Source organism: Oryx dammah, unplaced genomic scaffold (assembly GCF_014754425.2).
Source record: "Oryx dammah isolate SB20612 unplaced genomic scaffold, SCBI_Odam_1.1 HiC_scaffold_8, whole genome shotgun sequence".
NCBI lineage: Eukaryota > Metazoa > Chordata > Mammalia > Artiodactyla > Bovidae > Oryx > Oryx dammah.
This window is the reverse complement of record NW_024070192.1, coordinates 28,910,413-28,937,178: the sequence shown is the minus strand read 5'-3', so window position 1 is coordinate 28,937,178 and position 26,766 is coordinate 28,910,413. Positions and strand designations below refer to the sequence as shown.

General features: G+C 39.1%; 1 protein-coding gene across 21 annotated transcripts in view; it reads left to right on the top strand.

Moving 5' to 3' along the window:
- NCOR1 (nuclear receptor corepressor 1) overlaps nucleotides 1-26,766 on the top strand; it is a 115,594-nt gene that overhangs the window by 11,229 nt on the left and 77,599 nt on the right. For all 21 annotated transcript variants that reach the window (XM_040245890.1, XM_040245885.1, XM_040245897.1 and 18 more), the window contains exons 2-5: nucleotides 5,525-5,702; nucleotides 9,091-9,227; nucleotides 16,501-16,693; nucleotides 22,061-22,243. In XM_040245890.1, the coding sequence (XP_040101824.1) occupies nucleotides 5,595-5,702; nucleotides 9,091-9,227; nucleotides 16,501-16,693; nucleotides 22,061-22,243 (621 nt within the window). In that variant the 5' untranslated portion in view covers nucleotides 5,525-5,594. The remainder of the gene's footprint in view (nucleotides 1-5,524; nucleotides 5,703-9,090; nucleotides 9,228-16,500; nucleotides 16,694-22,060; nucleotides 22,244-26,766) is intronic.

Here is a 26,766-nt window from a genome sequence, read left to right as displayed (position 1 = left end):
CATAAAACCTTGACCAGGTTTCTTAAACATTTAACAGAATTTTTACAGTCCATGAATCAAGCATGTAACTGAGTTAAAGAGTTTTGAAGCTAGAGACTAAGCTTGAAATTGGAAACTGCCATTTAAAGTTTTTCCTTCCCCTTCAGCCTTCACTTTCAACCAGATTCTTTTATTTCAGTTATTTGCAAACTGTCAAGTGTTCTGTGGAAGGTGTCTTGGTGAGCCGGGACTGGAGTGAGGGTCAGAGGCGGGACGGGGATGAGGAGGCTGAAAAGAGACCTAGTTTCCCTGTTCTCTCTGAATCCCAGTATTTCTTCTTGGGGTATTCTATACATTTGGCTTCCATGTAAGGTTTTGAGGAGACAGTGCTTGTTAGAAAACAAAAAGGTCTGAACTATTGCTGTACATCTCATGGATCAGTTTTGAGGAAGGAGGTCAGCTCATAGTAGGCTGCAAATTGCAATTATTGTGACCAGAGGTGAGGCCCATTTGACCTGTAAATTTGTATCCGGTAAGGGCTGATCTCTAGTTTTCTTGGTGTTCTGTTACCCACCTATGTTGGGTCGATAGTAACTGACTTTATTTTTAAAGTATTTCAAGTTAAACTTCACTAAAACCACATCAGAAAACTAGGATGTCATGAAGAATTGGTTATGATAAAAGGGAAACACGGACCAATTATTTTACATACATCTGAATATGTGTTGTACTCAGGATTCACCATTGCTGGAAATTAAAACAACTTCAAAACAACACCATACAGCATAGATTTCTCATCATGTAAGCCATTGTTGGAGAAAAGTTTGGATGACCTTGAGCTAAGATCTTTTCATTTGCGTCTCCATTCCATTTATAGCTTTATTTACTTGGGATGTCTGAGTTGGAAGGAGAGCTCAGAGACCTCAGATCTCATAAGCAGGGGTGCAGATCAGAATTACTTGGAAAACAAAATATTTGTGAACATTCATACAGTGAAATGCATTAGAGCAATAGAAAGAATGAAGGTCTTTATGAACTCATGAAAATGATTGTCAAGATGTGTTAAGATCTTATGTTATAAGAGCAAGATATTGGACAGTTACATATCCACCATGGTCCTATTTATGTAGGGGGCAAAGGTGTGTGTGGGTGTGTGTGTAGGCATTTGTAAAGGAGACTTCAGAAACTACCAACTTTGGTTGCCTTCTGGGAAGAGAACTGAGTAGAGGCTGGGGTCAGGGCTAAGAAGGAGATTTTCCTCTCTGTATTCTATGGTGCTTTGAGAAACTCTGAGATCATGCGTATAATATATATTCCCCAAAACAAAACCAAAACAACTTCCCCTGTCCCTGGTGGGCTATTCCGCTTCCACTGGCAAGTGCAGGTGTATCGGAGGAGAGCGCTGCCCAGGTGGTCTTAAGGGTGGTCCTATCATACATCTTAGCTCCTCAGAGTAGCTCACTCCCTGTGAGAAAGCAGCACAGCATCACAGGAAACACTAGCTTCTCCCATTTTTGCCATTGATGATTGTGATAGAGAGAAATTTTTAAATGCTTTCAGAGTCCTTATCTGTAAAAATCAGTGTTAGTTGGGTAAACCTGAAAACCTCCCGATTCTTAGATTTTCTAACTTTCGTGCCTTGGACCTTGGCGGGAGCAGGCAGGAAGCAGTCAGCTGGCTCTTGCCATCTTCTGACCCATTCTGATGATTAAGGTGCATGAATGTATGTTTAAAAGCTTTAAGAAAGTGTAAGAGGGGAATGTAGAATATTTTTAAAATTTGGGGTAGAAAAGGTCTTCGGAAAGATGAAATGAGTTGGGAAGGCCAAAAGAAAATGTTTGTACCATGAAGGTCACACACATGGCCAGCAGAACCCCATGGCCTCGGTCACCTTCTCCCTCACTCTTCCTCTGCCTCCTCGCTTTGCCTTAGGGTTTCTCTAGTTTCTCTCCACTAAATGCTCTGGTCTTTTCAAGGCTTGGCCTCAAAAGTCATCTTATAATATCATGTGTTACCCAAACTGGAACAGTCTTGAGAGGGAAATGGAACATGGTTAATAACTGTATGGGGACAGTAGTTGTAAGTTGGGTGTTTCAGAAAATTGGGGCATGTGGTCATCCTGGCTTTTTACCTGCCAAGCATGTCTCCCTTCCCCTTCTCCAATCCTGTCTTATTTATAACACTTTATCTTAGTGCTTGTGGTTACTTAGTGTCTGTGTCTCCTCAAAATAAGATGCCTGCCTTGGTTCCCGGTCTGTGCCCGCATTTAGAGCAGTGCTGACATACAGAGTATACAGCTCGGTAGATGTTTGCTGAATATGTGCATGATGTTTCTGCCTTTAGCCTTAAATTCTTGTGAAGATATGATAGACATACATGAAAAATCAAGTGGTAGTGGTCTATACAAATTATACTTTTATAAAACAAAATGTTCTCATTTATAAGAACTTTTTTGTGTCATGTTGTAAGTAAAATTTTTCATTAGCTAAACTTAAAAAAAAAAACAACTTACTTTTGACTGTGTCAGGTCTTGGTTGTGGCGCGCTCTCTCTGCAGTTGCAGCAGGTGGGCTCTCTATTTGAGGCATGTGGGCTTAGTTGCCCTATGGCATGTAGGATCTTAGTTTCCTGACTAGGGATCGAACCTGCTTCTCCTGCATTGCAAGGATTCCTAACCACTGGACCACCAGGGAAGTCCCTCATTAGTTAAACTTTTAGCAAAACAATTTTCTAAGCTCTTGTATATTTAGGGTAGCTCCTTGAGAAACCGCCTCAAGCATTCATCTTGGATTTGTCTATTGAATAACCAAATGAATTCCTAGAAGCCGAGTTGCTGTGGTAGAGAATGTGCATATTTTCAGGGCTGATACTGCAGAAATTGCTATTCTTCTTTAGAAAGCAATCTGTACCCAGTTTACCAACACACCAGTCATGTTGTGAAACAGTACCTTTTCCTCCAAACCCTCACCAACACTAGGCATTATTTTTTTAAACATTTTGCCAATTTGTTTGTTTTACTTTTCTTGTCTTTGTTCAGGTTGCCTTCATTTTATTTCTTTTGTTAATCCCATAATTCTGTCATGTTTTCATGTTTTATATTTCCACTGTGATCATTTTTTCTTATTTTCTTATATATATATCTCAGTCTATCTAAGCAACCACTAATCTACTTTCTGTCATTATAGATTTGGCTGTTCTGGACTTTCATATGAAAGGAATCACAGTCATTTATGATTGGCGTCTTATACTTAGCATTATGTTTCAGAGTTTGTTCAGGCTATAGCTTGTATCATGCTTTGTTTTTTTTCATGGCAGAATAATAATCCCTTTTGTGAATATACCCGATTTTATCTATCAGTTCCTCATCAGTTGATGGACCTGACATTTAGAGTATTCCAAGGTTTGTGTAGTTATTTGGGGACTTAAGTTGAGATCTTGTGATACTAAGATGTAAACACTTACTCCACCTGTATTAAGCAAAGAGCACTCACTGTGAGACTACGTAGGCAGTTGAACAGGAATCCGGGGAGAAGGAAAGAAGCACAGTACCTCTTCTTGGGAGCTGATTCTGGAGCATAGTGCCAGAGGCAGTTCCTGGTGTGTCTCGGGGGCACCCCTGCTCTCTGCATCCTGTTCTGGCCCGTGTCTAGGCTGACGTCCTCCGCTCCTCTCTTAACTGCTCTGACATGTCCTTTGGCTCATCTTCACTCCCACTCTGACCACTTTGCAATAACTGACCTTCTCAGTTCAGATACCTGGAGGAGAATCTGATTGGTACAACCCTGCCCCATAGAGTGGTTCACTTGACACAAATATTGGGTTGAAGCCACACTTTGACAGGGCCAGGGCCTCTATGAGGAGTCAGGGACCTGGCGTGAGCCACCTCTGTGGCTGTCAGTCAGTCTGGAGACAACCTAATTCTCTAGGCCAGCGACCTTCACACTTGCTGGTCTCCTGAGTCCTCTTATACCCGTAAAGATTATTTGGGACTCCAAAGAGCTTTTGCTTATGTGGATTATATATGTTGATATTTACCATATTAGCTATTAAAATCGGAGAAGGCAATGGCATCCCACTCCAGTACTCTTGCCTGGAAAATCCCATGGATGGAGGAGCCTGGTAGGCTGCAGTCCATGGGGTCGCTAAGAGTCGGGCATGACTGAGCGACTTCACTTTCACTTTTCACTTTCATGCATTGGAGAAGGAAATGGCAACCCACTCCAGTGTTCTTGCCTGGAGAATGCCAGGGACGGGGGAGCCTGGTGGGCTGCCGTCTGTGGGGTCCCACAGAGTCAGACATGACTGAAGCAACTTAGCAGCTATTAAAATGGGGAAATTCAAAACATATTTATTTAAAAATAATATAAGCCCAAATGTTAATGTAATGTATTTTCCAAAATAAAACAGAGTTTGAGAAGAGTGACATTGTTTTAAATTTTTGCAAACTTCTTCAGTATCTGAAAAGAAGATTGCTTGATTCTCATTTCTTCTTCTGTGTTTTAGTCCTGTGATAGGTTGTTTTGATGGAAGCTTATGAAAAAAAGCTAGCCTCATATAGATATGTATTTGGAAAAGGGAAGGGTATTTTAATAGCCTTTTAAGATAATTGTGGGTATTCTTTGATATCATACCCAAACCAGACAAGTGGTAAGGTTTTGAAGGTTAGTTACTGTGTAGAATTTGAAGCCATATCAGTAAACCTTTCATATTCTGTCACAATAAACATTTATTGGTTCGTCTTGCAACTTATTGTGGTAAAATGTTTTGACTTCAAATGTTTTATTTATGCATAATCTTGTAATTCTGTTTGGGTCATTTGGAAAATATTGATTCATTGACTTCTGCAGATCTTTACATTTCATTGTGTAATATCAAAACCTCAACATTTGTTAATATCACCACCAATCTTGCTGGAAAAGTCTTTAAATGTGGGGAAGCTGTCAGGCTAATGGTGGCAGATACAGGTTTTTTTGAAACTCTAATTAAAAAGAAAAGGGGGCAGTAGTTTTCTTGAAGTGATAGCCTCTCTTTTTTCTTCCTTGAAAGCTTTTCTATCCCTAGTGTCTTCTTAGACTGACATTTTGGGGCCGAATTATTGAATAAAGACAATATTTTCTCTGCACAAACACTTAACCTTATAACTTTTCCTGAATCCTTTTAATAATTGACTTTTTACAGTTTTACAGCCATAGATTTTTGTTTTTATAATGTTTAATATTTGTGTTTCAGATAATTATTGAAAGAAAGGTATTTACTGAGCTGCTGCTGTGTGCTGGCTCCTGAGCTAAGATTTTATGTGTTCACTTTATGTAGCTACTGATTTTATTTGTGATATGTTAAAGAACCTTCTTTTCAGTATAGAGGAAAAGACCCATTGCTGGTTTTAAAGCCGTTGTAACTTCTGTTATATTGAGTAAGTATTAATATATGGGAGAAAGCTTTACTGATAATAGTGGTTTTGTTTATGCAGGTATGGTTGTAAGTTATTAGAAGCACCCTTGGTGCGTTAGTTCTTATCGTTTCTGTTTTTTTCCCATCCTGTACAGGTGATTTCCTAGAAGCATGATTGTTTGTTGCACTTGATCTCACAACCTGGTGAGGACATCCTTACTGATAATGTCAAGTTCAGGTTATCCTCCCAACCAAGGAGCATTCAGCACAGAACAAAGTCGGTATCCTCCCCACTCTGTTCAATATACCTTTCCCAGCACCCGTCACCAGCAGGTAAGGAACAGATATTACACAAATTGCATATGTATTCTATGTTTCTCTCTACTTTTCCTATGTAATACATTTGTTGATCAGAAACCAAACACAATTATATGTGTGTGTGTGTGTGTGTATTTAATGGCAGGAACCATTCTCAAAGGTTAAGGATTAAGTATATTTATCTTCTTACTGTGGCTTTATGCCAGATTCTAGGAGTTGGCCATGTCTCTGCTTCTGATGGTAGGAGTTGTTGATAGAGTGTCAATGACCTAGAGTTTCTAAGTTAAGACCTATGTGTATGTGCCAGGTTCTGGTTGAGCATTAAGCTGGATGGAAGACTTGGTGTCTTGAGTGAGAGCCAGGTCTCAAGCTTAGATTTCCTATATGTGTGTTCATGTAGCTACTGGTATTATTTGTGACCTGTTAAAGAACTTCTCCCTTCTTAAGAGATTTGATGGTAGGAAGACGAGTTTGTGTGATTGTTTTACCTTGTGAAAAAGAGATGAAATTACCAGCTTGGAGCCGGCCAGGGCCATGAGTGTAAGCTTTGAAAAAAAGAGATGGGAAGAGATGAAATGGTCATTAGTTTCATGTTTTTTGCAGATGCCCTTTTTGGTTGAAGAAGTCACTCTCTACTCTTTGCTGAGGTTCTTAACAGTGGTTAGGTGTTGGCTTTGGGTTGTGTGTCCTTACTGCCTCAGTGCTGTTCATCTGATTACTGATTTCCTAGTGTATTGTTGCTGCTGCTGTTTTTAAATTAACTTTGGGTTTAGTTTATATATAATAACGTTTCATTGTATGTGTACATTTTAACAGCTTCATACACCTATAAGACTACCACCAAAATGAAGAGAGAGAGCATTTCTGCCACCCCAGGAAGTTCCCTTATTCCCTGTCCAGCTCAGGCCCCCTCCCCCACCTCCTACAGATCTCAGCTCCCAGGATACCCATCTGCTTCCCATCACGACAGATTCCCTTTGTCTTGAATTTCACATGAATGCTTTTGTCAGTGGCTTCTTTTCTGTCTCATATTTTTGAAATATATCTGTGTTCTGGCACATCTTGGTAATTTCTTTTTATTGCTGGATATGGATATACCACAGTTTGTGTATGTATCCAGTCACTTAGTTTTCAGTGTACAGGTCATGAACCTCTTTTGTCACATTTATTCCTAAATATTTAGTATTTTTGTTGGGTTGTAACTGGTGCTGCTTTTTAAATTTCATTTTTAAGTTCACTGCTGCTATGTATATTAATCTTCTCTCCTGCAAAATTACTTGTTACTTCCTGCTCTTTTATGAATGCCCCAGGATTAACTGTGTAGATGATACTGTAACCTGAGAATAAAGACAGCTTTGCTTTTCTGTTTTCACACTAGGTGTCTGTTCTCCTTCTTACTTATTGCACTGGCTAGAAGCCCGCCCCACCCCCCCCCCCACCCCCCACCACCCCTGTTCCAAGTTGAGTAGAAGGTGAGAGTGGACGTTCTTGCCTGGTTTCTGTCTTAAGAGGAGAGCATTCAGCCTGTTAGGAGTGTTAGCCTGGGAAATGTTCCCTTCCCCTGTATTTTCTTTTTTTAAAAAAACTAAAAATAATTTTATCTGTTTATTTTTGTCTATGCTGGGTCCTTGATGCTGCATGGGCTTTCCTCTAGTTGTGGCAGGTGGAAGCTACTTTCTAGTGGTGGTGCACAGGCTTTTCATTGCAGTAGGTTCTTTAGTTGTGGAGCATGGGCTCTAGGGCACGAGGTCTCAGTAGTTGTGGTTCCCAGACTCTAGAGCACAGGCTCAATAGTTGTGGTACATGGGCTTCAGTTGCTCTGGGGCATGTGTGATCTTCCCAGACCAGGGATCGAACCCATGTCTCCTACATATTGGCAGGTGGTTTCCTTGCCACTGAGCCACCAGGGAAACCCTATCCTCCACTTCTGAACTTTTCTCTTCTAGGGTGTCTACTAAATGTCTTCTGTATTCAGTGAGGTTTCTTGTCTCTGGCTGGAGGAAGTTCACATGAGCTCTGGCCATGTGTAGGGCTTCCCTGGTGGCTCAGTTGGTAAAGAATCCACCTGCAATGTAGGAGACCTTGGTTCGATCCCTGGGTTGGGAAGAACCCCTAGAGAAGGGAACGGCTACCCACTCCAGTATTCTGGCCTGGAGAATTCCACGGACAGAGGAGCCTGGCAGGCTACAGTCCATGGGGTTGCAAAGAGTTGAACAGGACTGAGCGACTTTCACTTTCACTGGCCCTATGGGAGCTCTGGGAATTGCTTGTTTTATCATTCCAATAGTTCTTTTTTCGGAAGTTGTTCTTGGTCCAGCCTTTTAAAGACAGGACTGTGCTCTCCTTATGCATTACAGATTGGAATTCAGCCAAGCACTTAAGGGAACCCAAATTCATATTTCAGGAAATCATTCTCTAACTCCCTTGGTGATTTGGTTCCAGATTTGTTTTCCTCTGAATTTGAATATGTATTTGTCTGTTTCATTCTATTCAGTGTTGCTGATGAGAAATCTTTTTTTTATTACGATTCTTCTTACTTTGTAGGAAACCAAGTTTTTCTGTCTTATGACTGATGGTTTTCTCTATTGTTCGTTTTCTAAAATTCTGATATGTCCAGTATGGTTCAATGTTTAAAGTATGCTGAACTTTTCTCTTAGGCCCTTTGAAACCTGAGGAGAGGACTGAGTCCTTTCTAACTTCTGAGAAATGCTGCTTTTTTATTTCTTAGAATATTGCCTCTCACCTGTGGATGGATATTGAATGTTAGAGCCTTTTACTGTAGCTGAGGTTTCTAACGTTCCTTCTGTAATTCCTATATCTTTGTGCTCTACTGTGTTCTGAGAAAATTCCTCAGTGCTATCTTTGCCTGTATTTACCCTTTACGTGTGTCTGTTCAAAAAATAGGAAGATAAACATAAAAACACCCACCTAGAATGAGGGAAACTGTTACTCTTAACTAGCGTGCTGATCCTCTGGGCCTCTGTTTCTTCACTTGTGACTATACATGGATTTAACTAGATGGCTTCTGTGACTCTTCCAGCTTATCCATTTTAAATTTAAGATAGGGATACTTCATAGGATTTCATATTGCACACATGGGTTTGAGATCCTATTAAGTAAATAATACAGATTAGGAGTTACTGTGATTCGTTATTAGAAGAATAAATAAAACACAGGTTGAACACGAAATTTCATTTTGAATTCTTTTGAGTGATACACAATTAATGTTGATTGTTTTAGGTTATGGGAAGAGAATTAGGTCAGTGAAGCACTGGAATCACCATTGCTGCTTCTTCCCATGCTTATTGGACCATAACTGCCTTTGTACATTTGCCCTTGCTTTGGTTGCATGATGCATTCTGCTTGTTGGTTAATAATTAATATGTCACTATTTTACTACCAGGAGTTTGCGGTCCCTGATTACCGTTCTTCTCATCTTGAAGTCAGTCAGGCGTCACAGCTCTTGCAGCAGCAGCAGCAGCAGCAGCAGCTTCGCAGGAGGCCTTCCCTACTTTCAGAGTTTCACCCAGGTTCTGACAGGTAACAGGTTCTCTTCCGTGTTTTCACTCAGGAATGAACTTGGGGAGTGTGTGGAAACTCCACACGTGTGTCATTTATTTTATTACTTTTAATTCAGTGTTATATTTAGTCTTAATAGTCTTATTATCCAAGCTGTGATTGGTCATTTACAGTTGTATTTTGAGTGCTTTTATATTTGTTGACCTTTTGGAGTAGTTGTCAATAATAGTTTATAAACTCTTAAAACCTTGTCTCCAGAATTCAGAGTTAATGCTGTGCAGAGGGCAGTCCGACAGACCTAGATTTGAATCCTGGTCAGCTCTTGGGGCCTTGGTCACACTGTATAAGCTGGTGTTCTGAATTCACCCTACATATTAGGAGCACCTGGGGAGATTTAAGAGCTTGATATCCAATCTTATCTCAGAATAATTAAATTAGTCCCTGGGATTAGGCCCAGGTCTTTCTTATTCACAGCCAGGGTTGCTAGTCAGTGATTTAGATGCCTCAGACCTTAAATTTCTACCTGTAAAAAAGAGGATAACAAGACATTGTCTGCAAAGGATAGTGGGTATTTTGTCAGCTAATGTTGGTCTCATCCATGTCAGATACTCATTCTCTCCAGTGTCCTTACTGTCTCTGTGGTCCTTTACTCAATTCCATGCTTCCCCGCCCCGTGTTTTTTTTCCCATTCTCACTCTTAATCTAAAGTATTTTGAAATATAACTGCCTTTAGTAAATCACCTTTCTTGAATCCTTGTTTTAGCAGTTTTATAAAGAACCTGATTTCCTATTTTAAAAAGTATGTTTATTGTTTAGGTTTTAAGATGATAAAAAGTTTGAAATTATTCAGCCATGTTTAAAATCAGTGTAAAATGTATTTCTTGGCGAAGATTATGGAGAGAAATAAGATCACTCTCCTCTGCTGTCTAGCAAATATACGAAGATAGTTTTTTTTAAGAAAGGGCTAAAAATGCACCCTGCACATAAAGAAGGAAAGGATACAGCCACTGCCATCAACTTGGAAGAGTGGCATTCAAGGAAGGAATGAGAAGAATCTTGCACAACTTGGCCTCCTAATTCCTGCTTCTACTGTCAAAGAAGCAGTGTTGAAGAAAGAAAGGTTAGTACACTCCTAGGATTTCTCATGATTGCCCCTGATATGGGAAAAGGAAAGTGGAGGTGGTGATGTGGTGATCGGTTGACTTAGGAATCCTCATTATGCCATCCTGTGGTAAGGATAGTTAGTTATAGGTGCCACTTTGCAAAGTGCTGAGCCAGAGCCCTCAGAACTGGTTACATGGGTGACTGGTGGAGCCAAGGCTAAGGATCATAGCCCCAGCTGAGTTTTCCCCTGACTCGCCCCATTTCTCTTGTTTCCTCTGGCTGTAGAGAATTATATAGAAAGCCATATCCAGTCCTCCATCTGTAGATAAACGCATACCAGGCAAGGTGGAGATGAGCAAGGAAACCGCACCCCCCCACCCCACCCCATTCTTTACCACAGAGTAAGTCTGTGTAAGGCTGCTCATAGTCTGCCTGAGCAGGAGGGTGAAGGATGTTGTGAACCAGGAAAGCATTCTCCTGGAAAGGAAGACTCAAGCAATGCACTGTTCCAAAAACAAAAACCCTTGTGTGTAAAGAAGATGAAAAACAAAGAACATGCCCCATGAATGCTGTGCACTTAAGAATAAATTAATAATAAAGTATTTAAAAACAAAATAAGACCAACCGTATCAGATAAAGCGAGACTGGACATTCCTTTACCCCCAAGGCCACATTTTAAATTCTGTATATAAAGTGAAAAGGAACAAGGGATAAGATAGATGTGGCTGAAAGTCAGACCTTTGTTCTGGAAGAAAGGTCTTGAGATGATCAGAGTGAAGGCAGAAGAAAAGGACAGAGAGATCAAAGCAGTTAGAAAGAGGCGGATAAATACGGAGGGCAAATTAAAATCATCCAACATGTCATAAGCACATGTGTTTCCTAGATGGAGAACCTAGTAAGGGAAAGGAAATGATACTCATAATTAAAAAAAAACAAAAACCACCTTTTTTCCCCTTTAATGTGAGGGAAGAAATCTGTAGGTTGATAGGACATATCTTGCTCCAGGAAAAATTTGCACAGGATGATCAATACTGAGACAGATCCTGGTTGAATTATTATTAAAGTTGAAGGATAAGTAAAAGAATCAGGAATCTAGCAAGCAGAACAAGTCCTTAATAAGAGAAAAGAATCTGACAGAGCAATAGCTACAAAGTTCTGAGGAGAAGAAATTGAGATCCGAAAATATTATATCAGACATGTTTAAAAGCAATAGGCAGACATTTTTAGACATGAAAACACTGAGTATTTAAAGCTTCTTGAAGAATTTTTCAGAAATGGAACCCAGCTGAATAAGGAGTGGAAGCCATGGTCAAAGGATTACCGTAGCCATAAACCCATTCAAGTGAGGGTCCATATGAGACATCTCCAGGAATCATGGAATCATGGTTCCTTAGCGGATGTTAGTACTAAATCTTGACAAAGTAAAATAATGTAAGTGCCCCAAATCAGAGATACAATAAGTATTGGGAGAATGTTTAAAGATATGCATTTGAAAAGTATGCCTGGAGTGATTTGATGAAAAAAAGGAAAACAGGTTAAAAAAAAATTCCTCTTCTCAGTGCTTTTCATAATTATTTTCCTTACCCTTTTCACTTTCACCCTTTAGAAAGAATTTTTAAGGAACTGATTTCTTGCATTAAAGGAATATTTAACTGGAATGTAGTAATTCCTTCCATTTTTAAGCCTTATTTCATTTTTTTCTCATATATGTATCTGTATAAAATAAACCAAATATTCTGTATTTAAAAAATACTCTATGTGATTCTTCTGTCTTATTTTTACCTGTATGTCCGTACATCCGTATGTAGAAATAAGTGATGTCTGGTAATGAAACTCACCCCTGATTACAGCTATTGCTATGTGGTGGGATTTGGGGTAATTTGCTACTTAGCTCTGTTAATATATTCCTGGAATTTTTTTGTTAACAAATGTTTATTATTTTATAAACACAGCACTCACAAAAAGAGTTATTTCTGTGTGAATATCATTTATCATGTTTTCTAGATTTCATTGGAAAAATTAGCCCAGAAGGGAATGGCAGTCCACTCCAGTATTCTTGCCTGGAGAATTCCATGGACAGAGAAGCCTGGCAGGCTACAGTCTGTGGGGTTGCAAAGAGTCAAACGTGACTGAGCGACTAACACACAACACCTAGAGTATTTGGATGTTTAATTAAATAGGTACAGAACAACTGAGGTAGTTTCAGATACTATAAAAGATTCTCTGAAATTCAGAGAATCAGAAATTCAGAGAGGTCAACTCATATTTATACATATTAAAATTTAAGTGAAATTAATTTTGTTTTGGACAAGAGTCTCCCTCAGCTGGGAATAAACACAATAAATTATAATTCTGATTGATCTTCATGGGCCAGTATTTTAAATAGCTATGAACTTTATATTACCCCTAAGTGAAGGTTTATTACAATAAAAAATCCATTTGATAAATTTGCTTTAAAGCTATTTAAAGATGGTACTAAGAGATGCTGCTGCTGCTGCTAAGTCGCTTCAGTCGTGTCCGATTCTGCGCGACCCCATAGATGGCAGCCCACCAGGCTCCCCCGTCCCTGGCATTCTCCAGGCAAGAACACTGGAGTGGGTTGCCATTTCCTTCTCCAATGCGTGAAAGTGAAGTCACTCAGTTGTGTCCGACTCTTAGCGACCCCATGGACTTCAGCCTACCAGGCTCCTCCGTTCATGAGATGATGAAAGTCTGTAAAATGTAGGAAATTTTAAATTTAAGAGTCTGCAGAGATATTTTAGTGTGAAATCTGGTGGGGGGTTTTTTTTTTTTTTTTTTGGTTGGTTTGGAAGTACTACATTTTATCTTTCTCTTCATCAATTGATAGCTGTTTGAGCTGTTTGCACTTTGTGACTGTTGTGAATAATATTACTGTGAACATCCAATCGCAGATTTTTCTTTGGCTGTCTATATACCCCTTTATACTCTACGTGCATGCTTCAGTCGTGTCTGACTCTTTGTGGCCCCATGGACTGTAGCCCACCAGCCTCCTCTGTCCATGGGATTCTCCAGGCAAGAATCCTGGGGTGGATAGGGGATTTTCCCCACCCAGGGATCAAACCCTTGTCTCCGTCATCTCCTGCGGTGGCAGGCAGGTTCTTTACCAGTAGTGCCACCTGGGAAGTTCCATATGCCCCTTTTCTTGGTCACATAATAGGAGTGGAACTGCTGGATTAGGTGCTGGCCCCTTTTGTTTGCCATTTGGAAAACTACCAGACTGTGTACAAAGTGGCCACGCCATCATACAGTATTAGTTTTTAGAAGGCAAATACTTTGTTAAAGATGCGCATTTCATGCTTAACTCCCAATATAAAATTGTATTTGTTTTCACCAAGATTTTCATAGTTCATTTAAAATTTTTTCTGAAATTTTAAATGGTAAATTATATATTTATTTATGCATGAGTAGTTTTGTTGTAAAAAGAATTGGCAAGCTGAAATGGGGAATAGTTTGATTTCTTGATGGAGTGAGAGCTTTCAACACTTTGTTTTTCTTATTGTCCTGTGCCCTGGCTTCCTGGGGTTCTCCTCCAGCTGTGGGTACACCTCACCCTCTGGCTTTGGTCAGTCTCCCAGGTAGAGTGGCTGCAGGTAAAATGTGATCCTTGGAAGTTAGTTAGCTTTTGTGGATTGTGTCCTGAACAGTGGTGCCCAGTTGTGGGGGACACAGCTAGGGGCCCCAGAGGGTTGCATTTACTTATAGAAGTTCCACACAAAATCTCCAAGCAGGCCAACAGTAGCCCTGGTTCTCAGTGCTGCAACCAGGGGCATGGCCTTTATCTGATTGCCCCTGGCTGCTCTGTGGAGGGTGGATTTTAGGTGGGTAGATTGAAGCAGAGAGAATGTGTCAGAGAGAGAGCTGGGGAGAAGGAATGTGGGCATCAGACAGGATACTGCAGCCTTACCAAATGCATGATTTTCAAATATCTTCTCCCATCTGTGGTTTGTCTTTTCATTCTCATGATAGTGTTCTTTGATGTACTAAAAATTTTTTATTTTGATGAAGTCCAATCATCTACATTTTTCTTTTGTTGCCTTACCTTTGGTGTGATATCCAGGAATTCACTACCAAGTCCAAAGTCAGGAGATTTTCCCTATATTTTGTTTCTAGGAGTTTTTAAGTTTTGGATTTATAATCCATTATCAGTGCAACTTGATTGTTGTGTGTGTGGAAATTCCGTTCTCCAGCACTGTTTGTTGCAGAGATTGTCCTTGCCTGTGGGAGGGTCTCGACAGCCTTGGTGAGGCTGACTGAGATGTGAGAGTTTATTTCTAGGCTCTTAGTTGTATTCTATTGGAGAAGGAAATGGCAACCCCCTCCAGTGTTCTTTCCTGGAGACTCCCAGGGACGGGGGAGCCTGGTGGGCTGCCATCTGTGGTGTCACACAGTCGGACACGACTGAAGCGACTTAGCAGCAGCAGCAGCAGTTGTATTCTGTTGGTCTGTAGGTCTGCCCTTCTGGCTGTACCATACTCTTGCTTATTTTATATTTGTAGTGAGTTTTGAAATTGTAAAGTGTGAGTTCTCCAACTTTATATATATTTTTTTCTACAGTTATTTTGGCTGTTTGCAATCCCTTGAGACTCCACATGAATTATTTTTTTCTGCGCCACCTGTCTTGTGGGATCTTAGTTCCCTGACCAGGGATCCAACCCAGGCCCATGACAGTGAAAACAATGAGTCAACGACTGGACCACTAGGACATTCCCATCTCCATGAATTTTATGATTTTTTTTTTAATGTCTCAAAAAAACTCTGTTGGGATTTTGCTGGAGATTATGTTGAATGTATACTTAGCTTTGTGTAGTATTGTTATCTTAACAATATTGTCTTTCAGTGCATGAAAATGGAATGTCTTACTATTTAAATTTTCCTTAATTTCTTTCAGCAATGTTTTGTGATTTTTCAGTGTGTAAGTCTTGGGCCTCCGTGGTCTAATTCATTCCTGTTTTATTCTTTTGGATGCTATTATAAATGGAATTTTGGGGGGGGGGAATTGTTTTCTTAATTTCATTTCCGGATTATTCATTGTCAATGTATAGAAATACAGCTGATTTTAACATGTTGATTTTTTTTTCTAAATCTCATAATTTCGCCCTACTCATTTATTAGCTCTAACATTTTTTGTGGTTTCTTGAGAGTTTTCCACATGAGATCGTATCATTTGTGAATAGAAATACTTTACTTCTTCCTTTTCAGTTTGGATGCTTCTTTCTTTTTCTGGCCTAATATTCTGATAAGAACTCCCAGTACGATATTGAATACAAGTGGCTAAAACTGTCATCCTTGTCTTATTCTTGAAACTTTCTATTGCAGTATTTTTTATGATATCATTGTGAATTTTAAGGAGACAGTGGGATCTTATGTCTTGAATAAGATTTCAGATTTTTGAAGTATTATGAAATTATCAACCTCAGGGTTTGTTTTATCACCTATACTAAAAACAAAACCCCATGATTAACTTCAAAATGAAAAGTTGTTTTGTGAGATGTTCATTTAAACCTTGGCCACAAGTAAATGTCGCGTCTGGAAATACTTTGTAAATACTCTGGACAGTATATCATGTAAAGAAATTGAAACCAGATTCCTGACCTTCAAGATACTTAGGTACTTGGGGAAAATTAGACAGAAAGCATGTTTTGAGGGTCATAATTATGTGTTCAAAGCAATATTGCATTCCCTCTCAAAACACTTGTTTTTAAGTCTTGATAATACCTCACAACTCAAGGCATTTAGTTTTACATGTGGCAGTTGCTGAAGGATTTTTTTTTCCCTGCTTGCTTTTTTTATTGATTGAAAAGAGTGGCTCTTCTAGTCTAGATTATATTACTTCAGTTGTTATGGCATGGGTTTAAAAATAATTATTTTATGGATATTCTTTAGCACCTTTTAAATTTTATGCAAATTGAATCTTCTATTGCATCTTTCACTACTTTACCACCTCTACTCCTACCTCCCCTTTTCTAGTAGAAAAGAAGAAACTTTTCTGTTAGAATCAGAACTTTAATAGGACTAAATAGTGAGGTATGTGTTCTCCTGGGGTGGGGGTGGTTTCACTTTGAAAGTAAGTGTAACTGCTCATTCATTTCAAAGTTCAACCAGGGATATTAGCAGGAAGTTGTACATTACTTAAACATTTTCGAGTGATTCTTTTCTCTGTGTGTGTTAGGCCTCAAGAAAGGAGAACTGGATATGAGCAGTTTCACCCAGGCCCTTCCCCAGGGGATCATGATTCACTGGACTCCAAGAGACCGCGTCTGGAGCAGCTTTCTGATTCCCATTTCCAGCGGGTCAGCGCTGCGGTCTTACCTTTAGTGCACACTTTGCCAGAAGGGTTGAGATCTTCTGGAGATGCTAAGAAGGTAAATATTTGTTCTCTTACCCTGTGGAGTTGTCGGTCTGAAATGTGTATTTAGCCATATTCAGGCACAGTGCCTAAAAGAAAGACCAGTTATTGCATTCACCAAAGGTTAGTGCTGTGGGAAAGTAAAAATTTTGTTTAAACAAAACTAGAAAGCCACAGACTTAATACTCCAGACTTTAAAGTCAGTACTTTTGACTTTTTGGTAAATGAGAAACAATCTGAGGACTGCTGTAAAGAAAAATTGCTATTGAATGACTCTCAAGCATTTTGTACCAGCTTGCTGGGCTGTAAAATTTAGTCAGAGCTACTCAAGACTGTCACAGTTTTATTAAATTGAATTTTAAATAATCCCCTTAAATTCAGTTGCAGTTTATTAACTTACTACATGGGAGAAGACATGTTTTAGGTGAGGTTTAACTATGCTTATAATTTTTGTAAAGAAAAATTTTTATTCTCTTAGTGATAACTACTTTTAATATGAGCTATAATCTCATGACGGGCTTCCAAACAGTAGCTCAGTGGTAAAGAATCCTTCTAATTCAGGAGATGCCAGCTCAATCTCTGGGTTGGGAAAAGATCCCCTGGAAAAGGAAATGGCAACCCACTCCAGGATTCTTGCCTAGGAAATGCTGTGGGCAGAGGATCCTGGTGGGCTATAGTTCATGGGGTTGCAAAAGAGGTGGACATGACTGAGTGGCTAAACAACAGCAATAAGTTCAGTTCAGTTGCTCAGTCGTGTCCGACTCTTTGTGACCCCATGAACCACAGCACGCCAGGCCTCCCTGTCCATCACCAACTCCCGGAGTCCACCCAAACCCATGTCCGTTGAGTCGGTGATGCCATCCAGTCATCTTATCCTCTGTCGTCCCCTTCTCCTCCTGCCCTCAATCTTTCCCAGCATCAGGGTCTTTTCCAGTGAGTCAGCTCTTCGCATCAGGTGGCCAAAGTATTAGAGTTTCAGCTTCAACATCAGTCCTTCCAGTGATCTCATGATATTTCAAACACTATGTGTTGTGGGTTTATGAGAAGGTTCTATTAAGATCATATCTCTCTTCCTTTTTTGTTTATTGTTACTTGCCTTTCTTTGGTGATGTGCATGTTTCTGTATTATACTTTTATTTTGTTCCTCAGTTTATCGTATTTAACTATCTTGCTTGTCATTAGATCTTCAGATCAGGAATTACCTGGCACTTAGTAGGTACAGAATAAATATTTGTTTTAGAAAGAATAAACTAATTCTTTAAAATGCTTTTTTAACAGAAAGTATTAACCCTTTTACTATCAATATTAATATATCTTTATCTTTGCTTTTTCGTTCTTAAATCTCTTTCCAAAAAAGTTTGTTTGCCTTTAGGGCTAGTGGCCCTTTCCACTGTAATATCAGATAACTGAATACCTACACGTTTTCTTTGAGTTTTTATGGAGTGAACAGTGATTTAAATAAAAGACAATAAATATGTTTGCACTTTATTCTCAAATAGATCAAGTGGAAAAAAAAGGTAGGTATATGTATACAGAGAGATAAAGCAAATATAGCAATATGTTACAATTAGTGAAGCTAGATGAAGGGTAATTGAATCCATTATACTAGTCTCTCAACTCTTATGTAAATTTGAAATTTTAAAAATAGAAAGTTGGGTGGTGGGTAAAGCTCTTTGTGATGAGCTAGAAATGAACTAAACTCCTAGGAATATTGAGACCCACTTTACCATGTAAAATATCTGTATTATAGTCTGTGGGTTTATAAGGAATGTTTGCAGCATTTAAAAAAGAAGGAAAAAAAGAAGTGAGTAAAGGTTTTCTTGCAAGGCTGAATAAATGAACACAAATGTAATTTATAGCTATAGATTTTTTTTGGCAGAGAGAGAGCTTAAAACTTAATCCATTTATATTAGATGAGAGTACAGCTGATTTCCATTTTATAATAGAGAAGACAGATGTTAAGAAAAACTAAGTGACCTAGGTAATGTTTCCTGAGTTGAAATGAAAACCCATGACCTTTGATTCCTAGTCTTGTTTCTTTCCTGCCTAAGCTGTAAGTCATGACTTTCCTTTTATTTTAGAAGTTGGGATTTTGAAAGGGTTAGCATTTGTTAGTTTTTTTCTTCAGTTATAGAAGAATGAAATTGGATAAGCTTGAAGGAAAAAGTTGTCTCACCAGTTTGTCATTAATAATTGTGCATATTTTATTGTGCTTACTTTGTGCATTGTGTATGACTTTATTTTTGCTTAAATAGGTTCTGAGGTTCATTTTGTGTCATTAAGTTTACAGTTGTATTTTCAGTCATATTCCATATATGGATATAAAATAACTTGTCACACATGTAGGTTACCTGCTTATTCATTAGAATAATGACATATTTTTCTTAGCTTGATTTTTTTGTTTGTTCATTTCTTTTTTGTGTGCGGCTTGTGGTATTTTAGTTCCCCAACCAGGAAATCAAACCTGTACCCTCAGCAGAGAAAGTGTGGAGGCCTACCACTGGACCACCAGGGAATTCCCTAGGTTCATTTTTTTGGTTTACATTCTTATTTACTTCCTTAAGGTAAATTCCTGTTAGCGTATTTCAAGGTTTTCCCGGGTGTATCCAGTTTCCCCTGAAAAGGTGGAAAACCAGTTCTTACTGCTGACAGCATGATGTAAGAGCGCCCGGTAGCTGTGTGTCCATACTGAAATCACATATTTACATTCTTTAAAAAGATCATTGTTAGTTTGATAAATTTTTAACTTGCATTTATTTGCTTGTTATTAAAATTTAACATTTTTTCATTTATTTTTCCTTTTTTCCTGTTTTATGAATTGCTTTTCATATCTGTTGCCTAGTTTTCTGTCGATGTGTTTTTTAGTTTATGTTGAGTTGTTAGAGTTCACGTTTTGCAAATTATTTTTCCCATTTGCCTTGTAAATTTATTCCTATTTTGATAAAGAGAAAATTGTTCTTTATTTTGATTCATCGATGTTTTTTTAATGTCTTTTGCTGTTGACTTTCCTGTACTCAGTATAATATGAATACCTTTTGTTTGTGGCTACTTGTGATTTGTTAATAAATCTCATATAAATATTATTATTTGGCTTTTGTTGTGATATGTGGGATAGAAATTTAACTTCCCGCCCCTCAAATAGCTAACAGAATGTCCCAGCACAAAATTATAAACTCCTTGATGGCAAGCCTGTTTTGTTTACCTTTCTGCCTAGTGCCTGTCAGATGATAGGCACTGTAAACAGGAATTTGTTTTTTTGTTAAATATGTAACTAGAGATGAAGTCAGTGGGAAATATTGATCTGTAATAGTAGTTCTTAGGGCACAGGTCAGACAGATCACCTGAGAAGCATTTTCAAAATCTGCTGAGTCGAAATGTAATCTGTTTTGGTATTATATGTGTTTGTAACACAAATGATCTCATATGCATATGTAAGAGAATGATGTTAATGTAACATGGAAATTCATGGTGAATGATTGTTGCACGTGAATGTTTCAGAGATCAAGCTTTCATAATTAAGAATTAGCCTTCTAGATAGATGAAGACCTTAAAAAGATTTGAAAAGTCTGCATCTATCAGTGGTTTTCATTTAGTGCAGGTAGTAGCTAGCTTAGTTCAAGAACTGCTCTGCTTTTCAATGTTAAACTAACTAATGAAGATTGGAATGTTGAAAAGAAACTGTGAGACCTTTTTTCCTGTCCTTTTATGTTTTTAAAGGTTAATCTGCCTGCCAATTCAGGAGACATGAGTTCGATCCCTGGGTCAGGAACATCTCCTGGAGAAGGAAATGGCAACCTACTCCAGTATTCTTGCCTGGAGAATCCCATGGACAGAGGAGCCTGGTGGGCACAGTCCATGGGGTTGCAAAACGTCAGATACAACTTAGTGACTAAACAACAGCAAAGTCTTTATACCACAAATCTGATTTTTATTAACATTATGATGAAGTGTGCTATTTTGAACTGGAAGCAAATGACCCAAAGGATTAACAGAGGAAGCATAAACTGCAGGGTTTACAGCTATCAAAGGATTGACTGTAGTCTGAATGCAAATGGTTATTGGAGCTTTGACAGTATTATTTTATTAGAGTTGCTGTTGTTTTGTTAATGCTCTGCTTGCAAAGTTTACAGGTTTTAAGTAATAACTATAATCCCATTTCCCCCAGAAGCCTTAATTTAGCTATATTATGTTACAGAATATCAGATTTTTCAGGAATATACATGTTAAATTTTAGTTAATCTCTGTTCCATGGTGTTTTGGAACAACTATCTGGGTATATTTGAGTGCATTCTTGGTTAGAACTATTGATTTCTCAGTTACTTGGTCATTGTTTAATACATTGAGGGCCCTCTGGTCTTATGAACTGTGCTTATTCTAGACTTCTTACAACCTAAAGAGAACCAGTGTCTTAATCTGAAATTCATATACTTTGCAGTATTGCTCACATCTTCACCTTGTACTGGAGATGAGTAGGCTGTGCGAGTGTGCGTGCTTGTATTGGTAGGGTGGTAGGTTTTGGGTGGAGGCCTTCAGTCTACTGTAGTCCTTGCTCATTATGGAGCTGAAGTGAGGAGGTACATTTGGCTGGAGAGATGTTACATGTGCTATGGGGCGGGCAGGCTTAGTTGCTCCTTATTGAGGGTGATCAAAGCATCAAAAGTTCTAGGTCATTCTCCAGACTTATGTACATCAGTATTAGCCCTTGGAAAGCCTGAAAACTTTTGATAGGAATGGCCATTTGTAGCTGTTAAGTTGGGTGGACACACATAGTGCGTGTGTTCAGATGTTTTGGAGTGGCACTGCAACAAAATGGCTGAGGAATTGGCATCTTCCTTTGTTGTGATTGCATCATTATTTTTGCAGAAATTCTCTGTATGTCTCAGTATTGTAGTAAAGGCTGGTTGGCCACTTAACCACCTCAGCCTGTATAGCTTTTGGGATCTTCAGTGATATGTCTGAATTGTGAACATCAGTGGTGTGTGTATGTGAGTATGAGTGTGTGTGTGTGAGAGAGAGAGGGAGGGTGGGCGGGAAGAAGGGAGAAAATTGCTACTATAGGCTGCTGTGTAGAAAGGGAGCACACATGGCTTTGCTAAGTTTTAAAACGCACTTTTTTTCAGTTAAGAGAAAAATGAACCCATCATGCTTTTTAAAAAATATTTTTATTTGTTTGCCTGCACTGGGTCTTAGTTGCAGCACGTGAGATCTTTTAGTTGTGGCATGTGGGATCTAGTTTCCCAACCAGAGACTGAACCCGGGCCCCCTGCATTGAGAACCAGAGTTGTAGCCACTGGACCACCAGGGAAGTCCCGGTTAAGAGACTCTTGATGCTGACATTGATCTTTAGTGAGAAACCATTTGTTCTTGATTTTCTTCTTTAAAGGACCCGGCATTTGGAGTCAAACATGAAGCTCCTTCCTCTCCAATCTCTGGGCAACCGTGTGGGGATGATCAAAATGCTTCACCTTCAAAACTTTCAAAGGAAGAGTTAATACAGAGTATGGATCGTGTAGATCGAGAAATTGCGAAAGTAGAGCAGCAGATCCTTAAACTGAAAAAAAAACAAGTAAGTGTCTGATTTTACTGCTTAGTACATTCTTGGAATGTTTGTCTCCTTAAAGAAGAGTGTTGAACTTTCCATATTTTTAACTTTAGTTGATGTGCCATTTTAAATTCCACTAGCAGTGTCTGAGGGAGGGTTTCCCTCTCTCTTCTTCACTGTTTTAAATAGCTATCCTAGTGCATGTGAAGTAGTCTCTCATTGTGGTTTTAATTTTAATTTCCTTAGTGACCAGCGATGAACATCTCTTTGTGTGCGTGTTGGTCATTTGTATATTTTCTTTAGAGAACTGTTTATTCAGATCCTTTGCCCATTTTTTTTTTTAAGCTGCGTTGTCTTTTTATTGTTAAGAGTTCTTTATATATTCTGAATATCCATATATATGATGTGCAAATATTTTCTCTCATTCTGTGGGTTGTCTTTTCACTATCCTGATAGTGTTTGTTGATGTAAGAAACTCTTTTTTCTTCTGATTCGTTAAAATTCTTATTGAGCATCTAAGGAGATATAAAAGTGATTAAAACATGGTAAAAGAGGTAAATCAAATGAATAAGTAATAGAAAGCAAAGTATAAGATTCGCTGACTCATAGCCATCAAACACAAGTGCTTTATGAAGCCGGAGTGAGATTGCTTCCAGCCTGGTGGGTTGTGGTGGGGTAAATCAGGAGAGGGAGTTGAGGTTAAAGTAGAAAACTTGGTCTGAATTGCTAGTGATACTCAGCTTGGACTCTGTCTCCTTTTCCTCTCTCCCTGTCTTAATTTATGAGGACTGTTCATCGTGCTTTTTCCTAGACTTGCCTGCAGTTTTACTTTAACATCTTCTCCAGAACTAGGTCCTTTTGTTGTTTTAGGAGGTTTGTGAGCAAGTGAGTGTGTTTTGAGGGCTTCCCAGGTGGCTCAAGCGGTAAAGAATCCACCTGCAATGCAGGAGATAGGGGTTTGATCCCTGGGTCAGGAAGGTCCCGTGGACAGGGAAATGGCAACCTATTCCAGTATTGTTGCCTGGAAAATCCCATGGACAGAGGAGTCTGGCAGGCTACTGTATGTTTTGAAGGATTCTTGACTTTTGTTCCTGATGTTTGATGGTTTTGAATCTGTTCCATTCTGGTTTGATCTGGCGCCTTTTTGGCTGGAGTGTCTTGTATAGATTTCTTTCCTGGAGCTTTTTCTTCAGCTTCCTTTTCATTAGCAAGTTTTGCTTGTTTTCTGTGGAACCTTGCTACCACTTGCAGATGTATTCCAGAGTTTCACGTCCTCCTCTTTGTCTTCTTATTCTGCATCTTCTAAGAGCTGTCCACTAATAACTACAAGCCCTGAACCACTTTTGGACCAGAGTTGGCATTCAGCCCCCCAGGGACAAATTAGCATGGCCAGGGCTGCTTCGTTGGGACCACCTCTGCTCTAGCAGTGTGCACTTCATCCTTTGCACCAGCCTTGGAACTGACCTCTCTGGAGAGAGGAAAAGGAGACAGAGTCCAAGCTGAGTATAACTGACCTATCTCAAGATAACTGCTCATCTTCATCATAATCCACTTTAAAGTCATCTTTATTGGTCTTTAGTTGACAACTGAAAGGTGGTTCCAGGGCCCCAGGGGCACACCTGTAGGTGGGAGAGACAGTGGGCAGAGGTGAGTGACTGTACTTGCAGAGGGCAGTAAGCAGGATGGAGTCACACCAGGGCAGAAAGCTTTCAGTTTTAACTGTGATGAAGTCCAGTTTATTTTTTCTTTCATCACTTGTGCTTTTGGTGTCATATCTAAGAACCATAATCCTTGTTGCCTAATCCAAACAAGGATTTATACCTATGTTTTCTTCTCTGGGTTTTGTAGTTTTAGCTCTTACATTTAGGTCAGCATTTTTGGTGAAAAGAATTTCTGTAGTTTTTGTATGTGACTACCCTGGGATCATTAAAAGAGTTTATCATCTTTTAAGAAATTTTATAGTTTCTTATCACATTATTCTTAATCCACCAGAAGTTGAGTTTTTGTGTCTGCCTCAAGATAAAAGTCAATATTTTTTCCCCCATATTAATAATTTATTAAAAAGTTCATCCTTTTCCAGCTGCATTTTTAGCTCTATTATAAATCAGGTTTGGACTGATTTCTGGGCTTTGTGTTCTTTGTGGTATTGATGTAGAAATGTAGTAGATATCTGGATTTTTGATTTATCTCTTTTTCCTAGTAGTTCTCAGTTTAAAAGAAGATTGGGGTAAAATTATATAGCACGCAACATTATATAGCATCTTGATTTTATATATATTGCAAAATGATCTCCACAGTAAAGCTAGTTAACCATCTCTCACTACATATGGTTACAGATTTTTTTTTTTGTTTTGATGAGAGTTTTTAACATCTACTCTCTCAGCAACTTTCAACTATACAATAAACTGTTGTTAAGTATAGTCACCAAACTATGGTCAACTATAGTTTATATCTGCATCCCTTATTTATTTTATAATTGGAAGTTTATACTTTTTGACTCCTTTCACCCATTTGGTCCATCTCTGCCTGCCCCTGCAACCACCAGTCTGTTTGAATCTATGAGCTTGTCTGGTGTCTGTCTGTGGTTTTGTCCCAGGGCTACTTAACTGTGAAGAACAAAATGTGATTTCCTGAAACCTGTTTCTTTCTTTCTCTATACCTACTTAATGGACATTCTGAAAGAAGGCCTTCTGAGCAAAGGAATAAAAGGGCAGGGTTGGAGACCTCATTAACATGAGAATGATCTCAGAACCCCGAATACTATCGTTTGAGGTTGCGTGAGTCCTTTCTGTTCCAAAGTGGAAGTAGACCTCAAAGCTTCCCTCTTGAAGGATTTTTATCCTTTCATTGGTTGTGGTCTGACTTACATGATGAGGAACCTGACTCTCAGTCTTACTTGGAAATGTAGGTAATCTTTTTCCGCTGGGCCTTTAGTAGACTTACCACCTTTTACCTTAATGCCTTTTATATTATATCCATGTAGCTGTTTGTTGAGCATTTACTAGGTATCAGTTGGGGTGATGGAAGACAAAAAGCAGTGAACCAAGTTCAGTCTCTACTTACTTCAGTAGGTGATACTCACTGACCATTTATAGTTCTGCTTGACATATACTGAGTCCTTTAATCCTCTCAGAAAGCTGTGTGGTAGGTAGGATGAATATCCCCACTTCACGTATGAGGGGTTTGTACACTTGCTCCAGATTGAGGTAAGAACCAGAAAGGGTCTTTGGATCAAACCACTTGTAAAGGGTGACCCTAGGGCTGAACCTGGGCAGAGTAGTTCAGATAGCCTCCTGCGTTGTGGCTGCACATACTAGCAGTTCATGTGCTTTCGACTTTGCCACCTCCTCACTGTAGAATATAAAGTCTCATGGGGGAGTGGGGTAGAGGGTGGTGCTGTGCTGAGTTAAGGGTTAACCCTTCAGTATTCTACCATGCTGTCTCTGCCAGACATTAGCAGGAATTGTGTGTCTGTAAAGCAGAACAGCATTATTCCAGGGACACAGAGGGTCCTTGTGATAGAGGCAGATGCAGTACCTTCATACATTTAGATTCTCATACTTAAGTTGTGGTTCAGGTGCCAAGTTTTGTCTGACTCTTTGCAACTCCATGGACTGCAGCACACCAGGCTTCCTTGTCCTTCACTATCTCCAGGAGTTTGCCTAAATTCATGTCCATTGAGTCAGTGATGCTATCTAACCCTCTCATCCTCTGCCCGCTCCCTTCTCCTCCTGCCTTCTTTTTTCCAGCATAAAGTCTTTTCCAGTGAGTCTGCTTTTTGCATCAGGTGGCCAAAGTATTGGAGCTTCACCTTCAGCAACAGGTCTTCCAATGAATATTCAGGGTTGATTTCCTTTGGATTTGACTGGTTTGATCTCCTTGCTGTCCAAGGAACTTAGGAGTCTTCTCCAGCATCACAGTTCAAAAGCATCAGTTCGACACTCAGACTTCTTTATGGTCCAGCTCACACATCTGTAATGACTACTGGAAAAACCATAGCTTTGACTATACAGACCTTTGTCAGCAAAGTGATGTCTCTGCTTTTTAAATATGCTGTCTAGGTTCTGTCATAGCTCTCCTTCCAGGGAGCAAGTGTCTTTTAATTTCATGGTAGCAGTCACTGTCCACAGTAATTTTGGAGCCCAGGAAAACAAAATCTGTCACTGCTTCTACTGTTTCCCCATCTATTTGCCAAGAAGTGATGGGACCAGATGCCATGATCTTAGTTTTTTGAATGTTGAGTTTTAAGCCAACTTTTTCACTCTCCTCTTTTACTTTCATCAAGAGGCTCTTTAGTTCCTCTTCACTTTCTGCCTTTAGAATCATATTATCTGCATATGTGAGGTTATTGATATTTCTTCCAACATTCTTGATTCCAGCTTGTGAGTCATCCAGCCCAACATTTCACATGATATACTTTGTATATAAGCTAAATAAACAAGGTGACAGTATATAACCTTGTCATACTCATTTCCTAATATTGAATCAGTCACTTGTTCCATGTAAGGTTCTAACTGTTGCTTCTTGACCCACATATAGGTTTCTCA